A 15,479-nucleotide genomic window follows, 5' to 3' on the forward strand; every position below is an offset into this window, starting at 1 on the left:
CATAAAAACAGACACATAGATCAATGGAACAGAATAGAGAGTTCAGAAATAAATCCATGCCTATATGGCCATTTAATCTACGACAATGGAAGCAAGAATGTATGGTCGGGTAAAGACGGTCTATTCAATAAATGGTGCTGGGAAACCTGGGCAGACACATGCAAAAAGATGAAGCTGGACCACCTCCTTACACCATATACAAAAATAAATTCAAAATGGCTTAAAGACTTAAATGTAAGATCTGAAACCATAAAATTCCTAGAAGAAAATATAGGAAGAAACTTCACAAACGTTACCCGGAGTAAGATTTTTACTGATATATCCCCTCACGCGAGGGAAGTAAGAGAAAAAATAAACATGTGGGATTACATCAAACTGAAAAGTTTTTTCACAGCAAAGAAAACCATCAATAAATCAAAAAGGGATCCTACTGAATGGGAAAAGATATTTGCCAATTATATATCTGATAAGGGGTTAATATCACAAATTTATAAAAAACTCAACTCAACTCCAAAAAAACCAAACAACCCAATTAAAAAGTGGGCAGAGGACACGAAGAGACATTTTTTTAAACACGACATACAGATGGCAAACAGACATATGAAGAAATGCTCAACCTCACTAACCATCAGAGAAATGCAAATAAAAACCACAATGAGATACCACCCAGTCAAAATGGCTATCATCAATAAATCAACAAAGAACAAGTGGTGGCGCGGATGTATAGAAACGGGAACGCTTGTGCACTGTTGGTGGGATTGCAGATTGGTGCAGCCACTATGGAAAACAGTATGGTGGTATCTCAAAAATCTGAAAATGGAACTACCTTATGATCTAGCAGTTCCACTCCTAGGTACCTATCCGGAGAAATCCTAAACTCCAATTCAAAAATCTTTATGCACTCCTGTGTTTGTTGCAGCACTATACACAATAGCCAAGACATGGAAACAACCGAAATGCCCATCGGTAGACGACTGGATTAAGAAACTGTGGTACATTTATACAATGGGGTATTACGCAGCCATAAAGAAGAAGGAAATCTTACCATTTGCAACAACATGGATGGACCTAGAGAACATTATGTTAAGTGAAATAAGTCAGACAGAGAAAGACCAATACCATATGATCTCACTTATATGCGGAATCTAAAGAAAAGAATAAGTGAATGAACTAATCAGGAACAGTTTTGGAGACATAGAGGAAAAACTGAGGGTTGCTAGATGGGCGGGTGGTGGGGATAAGGGGGAAGGTGAGGGGATTAGAAAGCAGTCGGTAACCACAAGATGGCCACGGGGTTTTGAAAATTAATTTTGGGAATGTAATCAATAATGTTGTAAAGATTTTGTAGGGTATCCGATGGACACTTGTCCCATTTTGGAGAACACCTCAGGGATGATGTAGATGCCTGATCACTGCCCTGTACACCTGAAGCTGAACACTAATGAATGCCAACTATAATTATGTATATACTTACAAGAAGCGGAGTACAGCATTAGGAATAGAGACAGTGGAAATGTAATGGCTCTCTGCGATGTCAGAGGGATAGTGGATGGGGGAGCGGGGTTCACACAGTGTGAGGGATATAAATGATAAACGTCTAAGTATTGCTTTGTCCTGTGTACCTGAAACTAATAAAAAAAATAGGCATAGTATGCTAATAGACATTTTCCACAGAAGACATACCAATAACCAACAGGTATATGAAAAGTATCACCAAACATTAGGAAATGGAAACAAAACCATAATGAGATATCATCTCACACCTGTTAGGATGACCACCATCAAAAACAAACAAGCAAAAATATTACAAGTGTTGGCAAAGACGTGGAGATATTGGAAACTTGTGCACTGGTTGTGAAAATGTAAAATGGTTCAGCTGCCATGGAAAACAGTATGGAGGTTCCTCAAAAAATTAAAACTAGAACTACCTTATGATTCAGCAACCCTACTTCTGTGTATTTATCCAAAATAATTGAAATCAGGATCTTGAAGAGATATTTGCACTCCCATGTTTATTGCAGCATTATGCACAGTAGCTAAGATGAGAAAGCAACCTAAATGTCCATTACTGGATGAATGGACAAAGAAAATGTGGCATATACATACAATGGATTATTACCCAGCCTTTAAAAAGAAGGAAATCCTGTCATGCAACAAGGATACGATTCATTCATATCATGGATGAATCTGGAGGACATTATGCTAAGTCAGTCATAGAAGAAGAAATACTGCATGATTCCACTTGTATGAGGTATCCAAAGTAGTCAAACTCATAGAAACAGAAAGCAAACGGCGGTTACCAGGAACTGGGGTTCAGGGGAAGGAGGATGTTGCTTTTCAATTTGTGTAAAATTTCAGTTATGCAAGATAAAAAAGTTCTAGCGATCTGCTGTACAACATTGTACTTATAGTTAAGAGGATAGATCTCATGTTATGCTTTTTTTAACCACATAAAACCCCCACTAGAATGAATAATTAAACTGGGTGTGTTCAGATAACAGAATATTACACATTGCTCCACAGTAATGAAAATAAATGAATAATTGCTAAAGAAAAAAAGTGTTCTTGTTAAGAATTTTGGTAATGTTAAAGATTAGAGAGCCTTGTCTCTCAAAAAATATTTTTTTTTATTACGGGCAATTTTGAACATGCACAAATAAATGTATTTAAGGTAATATATTGTCAAATAAATAAGACACTTTACTTTGTTTTAAATCCCTTTTCTTGGTGGCCTTTTGCCTTTCTCACTGTATATTTGCAGAAGAACAAAATAATTTAACTACTGAACCGTTCACATTTATTTTTTATAACTTTGTATTTTCTTCTATTTCCTGTCTCCCCCTTGATTTTTTAATATCTTTTTTTCTCTTGTTTTGCTAGGGGTTAATTTTTGTCTCTGTGTATAACTTACAGTCATTTTGGGTTACTATGGTGGTAACGACTGGTGAAAGGTACAGCTGGTCAACTGCAAGCTTTCCTCTTGATGAATTTAACAGACACAGGGCTTCTGATTGAAGCAGATGGTTCATTGTTTGTAATCTCTGGGAAGTGCCAGTGTGTCTGCTAGCAGGACCATATCCTTTATACCAACTCCAGAATTTATATCAGAACAGCTGGGTTTGAATTGAGTTGGTATTTTTTAAGAGCACCCATGTCCTTCCTATTTAATGCATTAGCCTGTTGAGAAGATACCCTACCATTAGAATGTGGTTTTTTGTTAACATCTGCCAAGTGTGGAAATGATGCTCTCAGTGAAGGTTTTCTGAGCAAACACCTTACAGATGAAGGATTTAGTAATGCATTAGGATAACATGCTAACTCCCTTCACTACGTTCCAATTGTAGAACGGAGGATTCGTCTGGAGAACTCAAAACCGACTTTAATTTCCTTCAACATGTTGGCACTGTCATGTCATTTGTCTTAAGAATTCTGCACTCAGAGAAGTTAGAAAAATAAATGAAAAGAATTGGTGCCAGACAGCAGTAATAAAAACAGTAACAAATTGTATTCTGTTTAGTTGCAAAAGGAAAAAGGCAGTTGAATTGTTTAACCCTCTGAGTTATGTACATTTCTTCTTCTCCTTAAGGCTTAATAGGTTTAGAGAAAGACATTTTATTGTTAAAGCTTCTTGTGTAGCTTACAATTATTCTTTGGATTGTATATTATTGTAATACCATATAATGGCTTTTTTAAAACAGATGAAAGATTTGATACAGACAACAGAAGCGATGCTGTTTATCGAGGAAGTATATTTAAGCCTTTTGCGTCATCCTGTTTTCTGGAAAATTCAGCTTACCCAGCTGACCCTTCAGCTGCTGTGTGTCTGTGAAGTCAGCTTGAAGATAACTGGGGAATGTTCATCTTTAATTCACCTTTTAGAGCTCAGTGTTGAACTTCTGAAGGAGGTAAGGATAGCAAGAAATTTTAATGTTTCAGTTGCCCTAGTAAGCATCACACAGATCAAGAAACTGAACTTTTCTAGTCACCACAAAAGTTTTCCACAAGCCCAGTCCTAATCACAATCTCCTCCATGCCAACTTCTATAGTAATACCTTTTTTACACTTAAAAATAGTCTTGTCACCTAGATGTGTATGCCTACACATCATAATATAGTTTTGGTGTGTGTGTGTGTGTGACCTTTTAGGTATCTCTTAAACTAAAGGTGGTCCGCTCCCATCCCTCCCTCACTGTTTTTCTTCCTGCAGTATGTGTATTGAAAAACCTGGCTTGAGTGAGCCGTAGAATTTTCTACAGATTGCTTCCTCATGGGGCACTTTGCCATGTTTCTCTATCTCCTAAGGAATTAATGGAATTAGGCATTGGGCATCAACAGCTACTAACATCACAAAAAGAAGTGCAACACACAGTATGTGCTTTTTATTTTATTTTTTTTCAGTTTCAGGTGTACAAAACAACATAGTGATTAGACATTTATATACCTCACAAAGTGATAACCCCTATAAATCTAGTACCGATTTGACACCTTACATAGTTGTTACAATATTATTGACTATATTCCCTATGCTGTACTTTATATACCCGTATGTTATGTGCTTCTTGATGAAAGAACACACCACTCCCTATAGTCTTGGAAACAAACAAAACAAAACAAAAAAATCCTGAATCTGATCAAACCCCTATTGTCTGATTGGCCCAGCTGGCATCAATCAGCTGTGACCAGGGGACAGGGAGACAGCAAAGACAGGACCCTGGAGACAGTGTGAGCTGGGCTGCCATCTCTTGTGTCTGCAGCAGATACTTACCTCCAGTGTAGCCTTTCTGACACCTTGTTTTCACTTATAAAAGAAAACAAACTTTTCCATGCTATCTAGTTCGCAGCAGCGTCCCTAGGCCCATCAGTACCTGGTACATACGTATAGGTCGTGCTCAGCGATATCTTTCTTTGGAATTGAGGACAAAAGGTGTGGACTCCAGGGGTTTGCTGTCATTAAGATTCCTGTGACATCTGTGGCCTAGTGTAAAGGCATTTGCTCCTTTTTAAAATATTTCACTTCCTTTCTCCGGGCAGGCTCTGAATTAGCCTGGGTTTGCCTAAAAGTAGACCCTATTTCCCTAAAGGCAAAAGCAGAGCCTGGGTTTCCACAAAACAAAGGCTTATGCAACAGGAGTTCATGTTCAAGTGTGATCCCAGAAAGCAGGTGGGAGAGGGACAGAACGGAAATACTGAAGATGGGAGAGGCATTGCAAATATTATCAAGCTGGCCACTGCTTCAAGCAACCAGTTGTTCGACCCTACAGAATATTCTGAGAAGCCTTATGAAACGTCTCAGAACCCTCCAGAAGAATCCAGAATAAAGGGAAACATTTATCCTTGGGCTTCTATTGCCAATTTATTAAGCTTTGGCCTATGGGGCTTTATCTTCCCTGTATTTCTGGATCCCTCACTGGTGTGAGGCCAGAAGCAAGAGTTACTACAGAAATAGCTGTAGTATTTTAAGTCGCACCCAAGATGTGCAACACAAGCTTTTATTAAAAGATCTTATGGAAGGGACCATTCTATGGTGTCCATTAAAAATCATCTTGTAACCTCTCAGAAGTGTAAGGAATTTACAATTATCCTGTATCATTACTTTTCCTTATTTTTGGTGCCTTGAATCTTTAGTTCTTTTCCTCACCCTCTCGTCTGAACAGGTCAGTCTTGTTTATGCCTTCATACCTTTAAGTGCCATCCACTTAAAATGCTTCTAGACCATTTCAGAGGCCTGAAAAGCTACTTTATGACCATTTCAGTGACAGCGTGTGAGAAAAAGGCTGTTTCAGTGATAGCATGGTATGCAGTAATACTTTTGTCTCTCATCTCTTGGTAGCTAGTAAATTTCACGTTTAAATGACCGTGCTGGTTTTCTTTTTATTGTCCTCGAATAGGTAACGGTTGCTTCATGGTTCTCAGCAGTATTTCAAAAACAGTGAATATATATAAGCTGCAAAGACACAAATGAGACTATATTCCATTCAAATAAATTCACAAATTAATTTTCCTCTTCGGTTGGTTTTTAAAAGTCCATAAATAAGCACTTTAGAAGATTTTGCAATTTGATTAATTTCACTTTTCAAATGGCCTAACCCATATGTATGTGTATATATGTGTGTATGTTTGTTTTTTTGTTCATTTGTGCCAAAGCTGATAGCATCTCCAAGCTTATAACTTCCGAGTGGCTCAGAGCCTGATACGTAATAGCTCTACCTCACGTATCCTTCTTTTTTCTTGCCTGTCCTCATGATTCATAGGTACTTCTGCCCCTCAGGCGCTTCCATAAAATTTCAGGATGAAGTAATTTTAGCAAAATATGGTAGACCATTCTTTTTTAGTTCCATAATATGTTAATGTTGCCTGTATTTAGAAACCTCAAATAACATCTGATGTCACTTGCATTGTATTTATTGGAACTTAATGTACATAACCTTTTTTCTTTTTCATTTTATTCATATACTTGGTGCAATTAATGATTTTAAGTTTCTGTGGTTATTGCTTTGCTACATTTAAATATGCTTAATAAATTACTGTAATTTAAAAATCATCTCTGCCTCCCTGGGCACTAATGTTACTTTTATTATAATAACATGATATATTAAAACTTGTTTAGTGTAATTCATTATCCAAGTTATGTAGGTGAATCATGTCTGTATTTGGTAAGTAAACAATTGAGCTACTTTTCATTAATGAAATATTCTTGAATTAAGTATTTCAGGTAGTTTTCAGTGGCTTGCAAAGCTTTGCTAATCTGTTGTGTTAAGGAGTTATTCCTCTGAATTATTTTGGATTTTTTAGCCGATTGCCTTTTGGCTAGATATGACTTCTCAGGCTTTCACCAATTCTTCCTTTAGTAGAGCAGACTTATTGTAAAAAATTTTGTACACAATGGTCCCTTGGTATCTGTCATGGAGGGTTGGTTCCAGAACTCCCGCCTCACCCCATGAATACCAGAATCCAAGATGCTCAACTCCCTTGTATAAAATGGCGTAGTATTTACATATAACCCATGCACATCTTCCCGTATACCTTAAATCATCTCTAGATTACTTATAATACCTAACACAATGTAAATGCTGTGTAAATAGTTGTTATACTGTATTGTTTAGGGAATAATAGGGAATGAGGACAAGAAAAAAAGTCTGTACATGAGTAGTAGTACAGATGCAACCATCATAGATCTAACTAAAACATATCAGCAACAATGTAACATTTTATTTAAAAATGTTTTTGATTTGCAGTTTGTTGAATCTGTGGATGTGGGGCCCACAGATAGAGAGGGATGCCTGTAATAGGTATATAATCTTACACAGTTGGATATACTTTTCCTGGATACATGTTATAAAGCCATGGCTCTGAGAGCTTGTTAACAACTCTTTTGTTTTCTTCTTTTAGGATTTTCCTGATGAACTGGTCATAATTGGAATAGCTTTACTACTTTTCCAGACTCCGGCAAGTCAGCAGAAGCCAATCTTAAGTCTAGGTAAGTAAAAATACACTCACTAGAGTAACAAGTAAATATGAGTGTTGGCAGGAGTCACTTGAACTATATGTCATATTATGCTCTAAAGTCCTGCATATTTTGAGTTTCTGTTCTGGAATTTTCCTAATTAATCATTATCAAATAGAACCTTCTTTTTCTTGTCCAACAAGCTGTTATGTTGAGCAAGATTTCATGTACCATAAACTTAACTGTACAACACACTCAGAATCAATAGCATAAAACCCTTGAAACAAAAGAAGTGTATAGCATTTGTATTTGATTTTTAAAACTCTACATACCCTTACTGTTCAAAACTCTTGTCACATTGGACAAGATTTATGTTATGGGTTATTGTATTAACCTAGCTAGAACAAATGAAAGATGACATTCTTCCAGTTGTCCAGTATGATTTAAAGAAAAGTAAAGAATGGGGCGAAAGGGTGACAAAAATGTTCTATTCAAGTATAATATGGTAAAGAATCAGGGTGCTAGGTTTGGCAGATTAGCGAGCAAGTCACACCTTTAAATGCAGCTTTTACATTGATATAGCCTGGCCGTACTTGGTCCATTATAATCCATGTGGTAATGGAGGATCTGTCTAAATTATGTTGGATAGTACCATGGTACACTGACACATTCCCACCCTCATGTAACGATGTGCTTGAGGCAAATACCGATTGTGTAGCTTATTCTTCTGGGCATTTTAACTCATCATGAGTTTGCGGGTGAATTGCTCTCGCACATACAGTGTCTGGCTTGGAAATGGCTTTAGCACGTGGAGGGGTACCCTTGGCTGTTTGGCTTTGAATTCTGCCCTGCTTTTGCTTATCGGCCTTATGCTCATTTGTGCCCTCCCTCCTAGTCCTTTTCTGAACTGCTTTTGCCGTCTTTTCTTATAGCTGGTGCACGTGGCATCCTCCCATAGGTGGAATTGGCTAGTGCTGCTACTTCTGACAGCCATAGTTGTTTTCTTTTTTAATAGCTTTATTGAGATATAATTTACTTACCATAAATTTCACCATTTATAAGGGTATAATAAAGTGTCTGTTTAGTGAATTGACAGATATGCAACCAGTACCACAATCTAGTTTCACAACGTTTCCGTCACCCACTCCCAATTTTTTTGTGCCCATTTACAGTTAATCCTCATTCCCACCCTCAGCCCCAGAAAAACGCTGACGTGTTTTCTGTCTCTATAAATTTGCCTTTTGTGGGTATTTCATATAAATGGATTTTGTTTTTTGGCAAAAAGAAATTCCAATGCTGTAGAGAAACCACTTTTTTTTTTTTTTTTTTTTTTTTTTTTTGAGAAAGCACATTTTTAATTCTGAAGCTACACTCCTTTGCTGGGACTCATGTATAATAGAATGATATGGGATCAGCCTCTCCAGTACTTTTCATTATTTGTTGGATAGCATACTTTTTGTTTTGTAAACCAGTGTCTCTGATTTGAAGTTACCTTAGTTAGGTGGAATAAATCGCATTGAAAACTATTGAGCCAACATATGTTGAAAAGTAAGGAAGTACTGTTGTTTAGTATATTGAGAAAGAGTATTCAAAGACAGAGAATAACCAATATTGATTATTTCAAGTTTGAAAAATACACAGCATTAATAGAATATTATGCTTCTTAATTATTATCACTAGCCTTGATTGTAAGTAGCAATTTATAAAAATGCCTGAAAGATTTATAATATCAAATATATAAATATTTGTATTATATGCATTTCCTGTTTTGTTAAAGATAATGGATTTTCATATCTCAGACAATTATGGATTAAGACTAATATTTTGGCAAAGAATATAAATTAGTAGTGTTAGAGTAACAAGGATTTGTACTTCATACTATGTTCAGGTTTGACGTTCAGGTGATTTAATAATACTGGAATTTCATTGAAATGATTTAAGGCTTGTAGAATGTTTTATTTTGGCGTATGGGGACATCTGTGGATTACTTTGATAATTTAGGTCAGAAGCCAATGAATAACATTTCAGTAAATCAGGGTTCATCCAATAGCTGAAAAAAGTATATTTAGGTCTTTCTTAACTCATTCTGTTAATAGTCTAGGGGAGACTATGCATGTAACTAACTTACCATACATTTGTATGTATGTTTCTGATATGTAAGTTGAGTTTCCATGTTAAAAAAGGAAGATTTATAAAAACGGGTTATGCTGTTCATGGACTTTGAGACTTTTCTCATCTGCTTCTTAGCAAATACAGCTGAATAACAGCCATGCGTCACCTTTTTTCTTACTCATCTCTGAATACAGTTCTAAGCTGGGTGTGTAAGGGAAGTGTGGTACCTTAGTCTTGTTACCTACTGATGGGAACTCAGTGTCCTTGGGTCTGTTTATTGAAGGCAGTAGGAGGATCTCACAGAACACATGGACAAAAATTAAATTGCATTTTAAGGAAATTCTTTTGACCTAAAGAAGGGTTGATTTATACTTTATAATTTTTGACATATATTTTTTTCTAAGAGTATCATCAGTTTTTTAGTTGTATATTTACAGTTTGTTTTAGCGAACAGTTAATTTTTATGTTCCCTTATTTCTAAAAAAAATAAGATCATCTAAGTTACATGTGTGACCCAACTGTAAACGGATCAGAAAACTTCTTGCCTGTCACTCTTAAACAAAACAGCATTTTGTGTAACTGTGGGATTAATTTTTGAAGATGTGAATTGTTTTGATGAATAGCTTTGAAGGTGCTGTCTCTTGCTGAGGGTCAGAACATGCCAAGGTCGTCCTTGCTGCTAGTGACGCCAGCCCTGCAGATCCTGTCTTCTGTTGCCTTGGAAGACTGCATATCCATGGATGAAGACGGCTCATCGAGGCAGCTGTTGGTTCTGAAACTTTTGGGAATGGTACAGCAGGAGTGCTACAGAGACAACCAGCAAAAGGTAATGAAGTTCATCCTCATTTCTCTTAAATAAAAGTGAAGTGGTAATGTGGGATTTATGTCTCTGCAGATCACTTCACCTCCTGATGAAGTAAGTATCTGATGGGGTTAAACTGTGTCACTGTGAACTTGGCCGTTCTGTCAGGCAGTGGTGTAGAGGTTAGTATATTCTTCTGGGCTGCGAGAGGAGGAGGTTGGTCCTGTTGTGAAATGTTTTGGAAATGCTGTATAGTCATTTTTCTCTTTGAGTTTCCAGTGTACCTTAGTAGGTAAAGGTTCTGAGGAATCCTGCATAAAAGGAACTAACTCTCTTTAACCTAGTGCTTCTCCTCCATATTTGAGCACAGCATCCTTTGTTCTCATCATACTGTTTAATGAGTACAGCGTATTGCTAGATCAGGGTCAGTCCCAGGTGGGAAATCTGCTTGAATGTCCAAAAGATCTGGGATCTGTAAGAACTAAGACTTGGGTTTTGAATATGGCACCTTAGGCCATATTCCCTGGCATAATGTCTGTGGGTGTCTCCTGTGGTGACACTGCTCTGCTGCCTCCAATTGGAAGACAGCAGGCCTGTCACACCCCATTCCTCCTTCTGCCTGCTAGGCATACTTCTGCGCTGTCAGTCTCACTGTTCCTGTTACCACAGTGTAAAGAATATTGTCAATGTCTGGTTAATGGCTAGGTTCTAGGCCTACACTTGTCAGACTTTTTCTCTGTTGGCATTTGTTTTGCCTTTGGTAAAATGTATTACTTCCCAACCACTAGTTATATGGGAATTGAATGAGGATTAAATAAGATAAAACTGGTGAAGCATCTTAAGTCTCCATGGGGAGAGGCATTACATACATGTAAATGCAAGGTAGCACCATAGTTGTTTCATCTGCAAAAGCAGAGATACCTCTACTCATGTATTGTTAAATGTTCTAGCAGCAGAAATCCCACATTGTTATTCCTTGCTTGAGCATGCAGCCGGAACAACTAGTCTATAGGCAAATTGAATGTATCCTGCAGCTTCCTAAATCCTGGTTGTTTGACTGAAACTTGAAACTTGAAACAGATAATTGATTTGCATTAAAAGAAGGAAGTTCTTGCATCCGCCCTAATAGGTGTACAAAATATAGCCAAAATTTTCTAGTGGCCCTTTACCTTCTCTCTTGACTTGCCTATGTAGAACAATGATTGGATTCTGAGTGGGGCTGGGGGCAAGACAGGATGTATTATTATACTGTGTCTAGGAGTTCTGTTCCTTAAAATCATGAGTGATATTTACTGAGAACCGCCCTCATTTTAATGTGTAAGTACTCAGCTTACTATTTGCTCAGGTGTGTGAATCTTATTCATCCACACTACTAGCTGGGCTTTCTCTTCCGCAGCTGGGGAAGAGCCCCTATTGAGGCTGTAAACATTCTCCTGATGACAGTGTGTTGCTTTTGAGGCTTTGAGTAGATATATGATCACCCTTTTTAAAAATTTAAACCATAGTTTACTGTTGGCTTTTCTTCTGCACCTGTCTGGGACTCCACCAAACATACCTATAAATTTAACATGCCCCAAACTTGCCAAGTCTTTTTCTGAATCTGCTTTTGCACATAATACCTTTTTGTCCCCTCTGCTAGACCTGTTCATTCTTCAAAACCAAGCCACAAGTTCTCAGCCTCCCTGAGTCAGCATTCATTACTCTCTCTCTTCTGTGTGCCCAAAACACTTTAATCAGTAGTGTTGTGTCTTAATTTAGGGGGTTACCTCCAAATAAGCTCACTTAGGAAAAGAGTCCTGGCCCTTTTTATGCTTTGCCTTTATTTTCTAAGCATGTTCATATTTAAATGGCAACAATTGTTGAACTTTTTGAATTTTTGCCACCCTGTTTCTCCTTTGTCTTTTTCAGCTGATCATAGATGAGATAATTAAAAATATTTTAGCCAGTTGTTAAACTGAACACTTTCCTGTTTTCCACATCCTGAAAGCAATAGATAACATTCTAGTTTATCTTTGCATCCTCAGTACCTGACCGATTGTTTACCACATGGGAGACATTCAGTACATTTCTGTTCAAGGAGGAATGTGTGCTTCTGAGATCATTTTATCATCTTGATTTGTTACAGGGAGACCTTTATAATATAGGTCTCCCTATAATAACCATAGATTTTTGTGATTTTTATTTTTATTATTTCATTTTAGATTGGTGACTCTGACTTTTGATTTACAACTAAAGCAATTCTTCAGAAGCACATTTCTTCTGGTGAATGGAAACAAGGGTGGATACCTGTAACATGCAATTCTGTATTACCTGTCATGTTTCTGAAGTGTTGATAACCATGAAATAAAACACATTTTAGCTTCTTTCAATTTTTAAGAATTAAAAAATGTAAGCTACCAAACCAGCCATTCATCTTTTTAAAATGGAAGATTAACATAATCTAATAAGCTTTCATCTCTTTAAAATAAAAGATTAACATAATCTAATAAGCTTTTAATATTTTTTTAGTGTTGTGTGGAAAAACAGGATCCCTTTCTATTAGGCTATTAAATGTGATATTAAAAACCACATATTTGTGTTCACCCAGGTAAAAAAAAAAAAAAAAAAAAAAATGAAACACTCGTTGTAAATTCTAAAGTACTTAAAATTTTGCTGCCCCTGACCCCAGAGCATGTGGGAGGTGGGGGGCTGGGGGTGGGTGGGAACAAAGCACCAGTGTATGAATCAGGATCTAGGCAGGAGAGAGAAACCACAGTAGTAATTTGAACAGAGAAAAACTTAATAAAAAGAATTATTAACTAGTAATAACAAGAGTTTCAGATTTACAGGGAAATAGTAAATCAATAGTAAATTGAAGTAAGCTGGTTTCTTAAAAGCTTTTGGTTGAAAGTTAAAAGGAATTAGTAAATCTTAGATCTTGTGTTTCTATCATTATTTTCTGAATAACATGGATACTGAGAGGGGTATTGGTTGTCTACTGGTAATAATCAACCACTCCCAAGTCTCACAACTCTTAACTAGATTCTTCACACAGGTAGTGAGCAGGAAGACATTGAGACTTTCTCTTGTCCAGTGTTCTGTTTCTCGTCTGGTGAGTGATTAAAACCCGTTCTAGTAAAAATCTGCCCTCTTTGAGGGTCTTCAGGTTTGAGTTTACATACCCCCTCTCCTGATCAAATCTTGGTTCCACTTTTGTTAAGCCTGTGTTAATTATGATAAATGAGTATTATTCTTTAAAGTTAGTGAAAATTTATATTGTTCACCTGTATTCACAATTTCTCTTTCAGCCCTCTTTAGACAAAGAAGTACTAGTATCAGATGTCTGTCTGATTATTGATACATAACATACCTGAATATTTTTATTAAAAACTTTTTAAAATGAAGATTCTCAACTCTTTTATATCTGTAAAAGATGTCTTGCAACCATTTAATATTCACTCACATGTTATTTTTTCTATTTTTTTCTCATTTTTAAAAAACTTAAGATTTATTTAAAAATATGGCTAACATACAATGTTATATTAGTTATTCACCATGTTATATTAGATATAACACCAATGTTATATTAGATGTACACCATAGTTATTCAAAATTTATATACCTAAAGAAGTGATCACTGCGATAAGTCCAGCAACCATCTGACACTGTACCTCGCTATCACAATATTATTGACTATATTCCCTATGCTGGACATTACATACCCATGACTTACTTGTTTTATAATTGGAAATTTGGGCCTCTTATTCCCCTTTACCTTTCTCCTCTTTTTCAGTTTTTCAATTATAGTTGACATTATTATTTTATATTAATTTCAGGTGTACAGCATAGTGGTTAGATATTTATATAATTTGAGAAATAATCCCCCTGACTAGCCTGGTACCCTAATGGCACTATATATGTAGTTATTACCATAATATATTCCCTATTGTTTACATCCCCATGACTATTTTTTAACTACTAGTTTGTATTTCTTAATCCCTTCACTTCTTTTTCACCCTACTCCTCAACCGTCCTCCCATCTATTACCCCGATAAATTTAGTACCCATCTGATAATACACAGTTATTGACTATATTCCTTATGTTATACTTTACACCCCCATGACTACTTTGTGACAACAAATTTGTACTTCTTAATGACTTCCCCTTTTCCACCCATCCCTAATCTCCCTCCCATCTGGCAACCATCAGAATGTTCTCTGTATCTATGAGTTTGTTTCTGTTTAATTTGTTTATTTTCTTCTTTAGATTCCACTTATACTCATTAAGTGAAATCACATGGCATTTGTCTTTCTCTGTCCGACTTACTACATTCAACACATACCCCGTAGGTCCATTCATGTTGTCGCAGATGGAAAGATTTCATTCCTTTTTTATGGCTGGGTAATATTCCATTGTATATAAGTACCACCTTGTTTTTTATCCAGTCTTTCATCAACAGGCACCCAGGCGGCCTCGATATCTGGGCCATTGTAAACAATGCTGTATAGAAAATATGGATGTACATGTTCCCTCGAAGTAGTGTTTTGGGTTTCTTTGGATAAATATCCAGCAGTGGGATTACTGGGTCCTTCTTTGTCTCTTGTTATAACCTTTGTTTTAAACTCTGTTTTCTCTGGCATAAGTATTGTTACCCCAGCATTTTTTTATTTTTTTATTTTCATGAAATGTTTTTTCCTATCCCTTTACTTTCTGTCTGTGTGTGTCTTTCAATCTGAAGTGAGTCGCTTATAGGCAGCATACATAAGGGTCTTGTTTTCTTATCCACTCAGCCACCATATCTTTTTATTGGAGCGTTTAATCCATTTACATTTAAATTATTGATAGATATGTATCTATCCCCATTTTATTATTCATAAGTTTGATTTTTTTTTTTTTTTTTTAAATCTTAAAGCAGTCCTTTTAAGATTCCTTGCAATTCTGGTTTGGTGGTGATGAACGTCTTTAGATTTTTTTTGTCTGGGAAACTTTATCTGTCTTTCAAGTTTAAACGATAGCTTTGCTGGGTAGAGTAATTTTGGTTGCTTTTCATCACTTTGAATATTTCGTGCCAATCCCTTCTGGCCTGCAAAGTCTCTGTTGAGCAATCAGCTGACATTCTTATGGGAGCTCCTTTGTAGGTAA

The 15,479-nt window shown here is 36.4% G+C and overlaps 1 protein-coding gene across 2 annotated transcripts in view; it reads left to right on the top strand.

Annotated features, from left to right (window-relative positions):
* FOCAD (focadhesin) overlaps positions 1 to 15,479 on the top strand; it is a 274,355-nt gene that overhangs the window by 77,653 nt on the left and 181,223 nt on the right. For both annotated transcript variants that reach the window (XR_012495704.2, XM_019750360.3), the window contains 3 exons: positions 3,699 to 3,905; positions 7,389 to 7,476; positions 10,179 to 10,381. Coding sequence is in view for 1 of the 2 variants with exons in the window: in XM_019750360.3 (XP_019605919.3) it covers positions 3,699 to 3,905; positions 7,389 to 7,476; positions 10,179 to 10,381 (498 nt within the window). In the remaining variant the exon portion in view is untranslated. The remainder of the gene's footprint in view (positions 1 to 3,698; positions 3,906 to 7,388; positions 7,477 to 10,178; positions 10,382 to 15,479) is intronic.

This window comes from Rhinolophus sinicus, chromosome 16, assembly GCF_057876585.1.
Source record: "Rhinolophus sinicus isolate RSI-liver-muscle chromosome 16, RSI-T2T, whole genome shotgun sequence".
In the NCBI taxonomy this organism is placed as follows: Eukaryota; Metazoa; Chordata; class Mammalia; order Chiroptera; family Rhinolophidae; genus Rhinolophus; species Rhinolophus sinicus.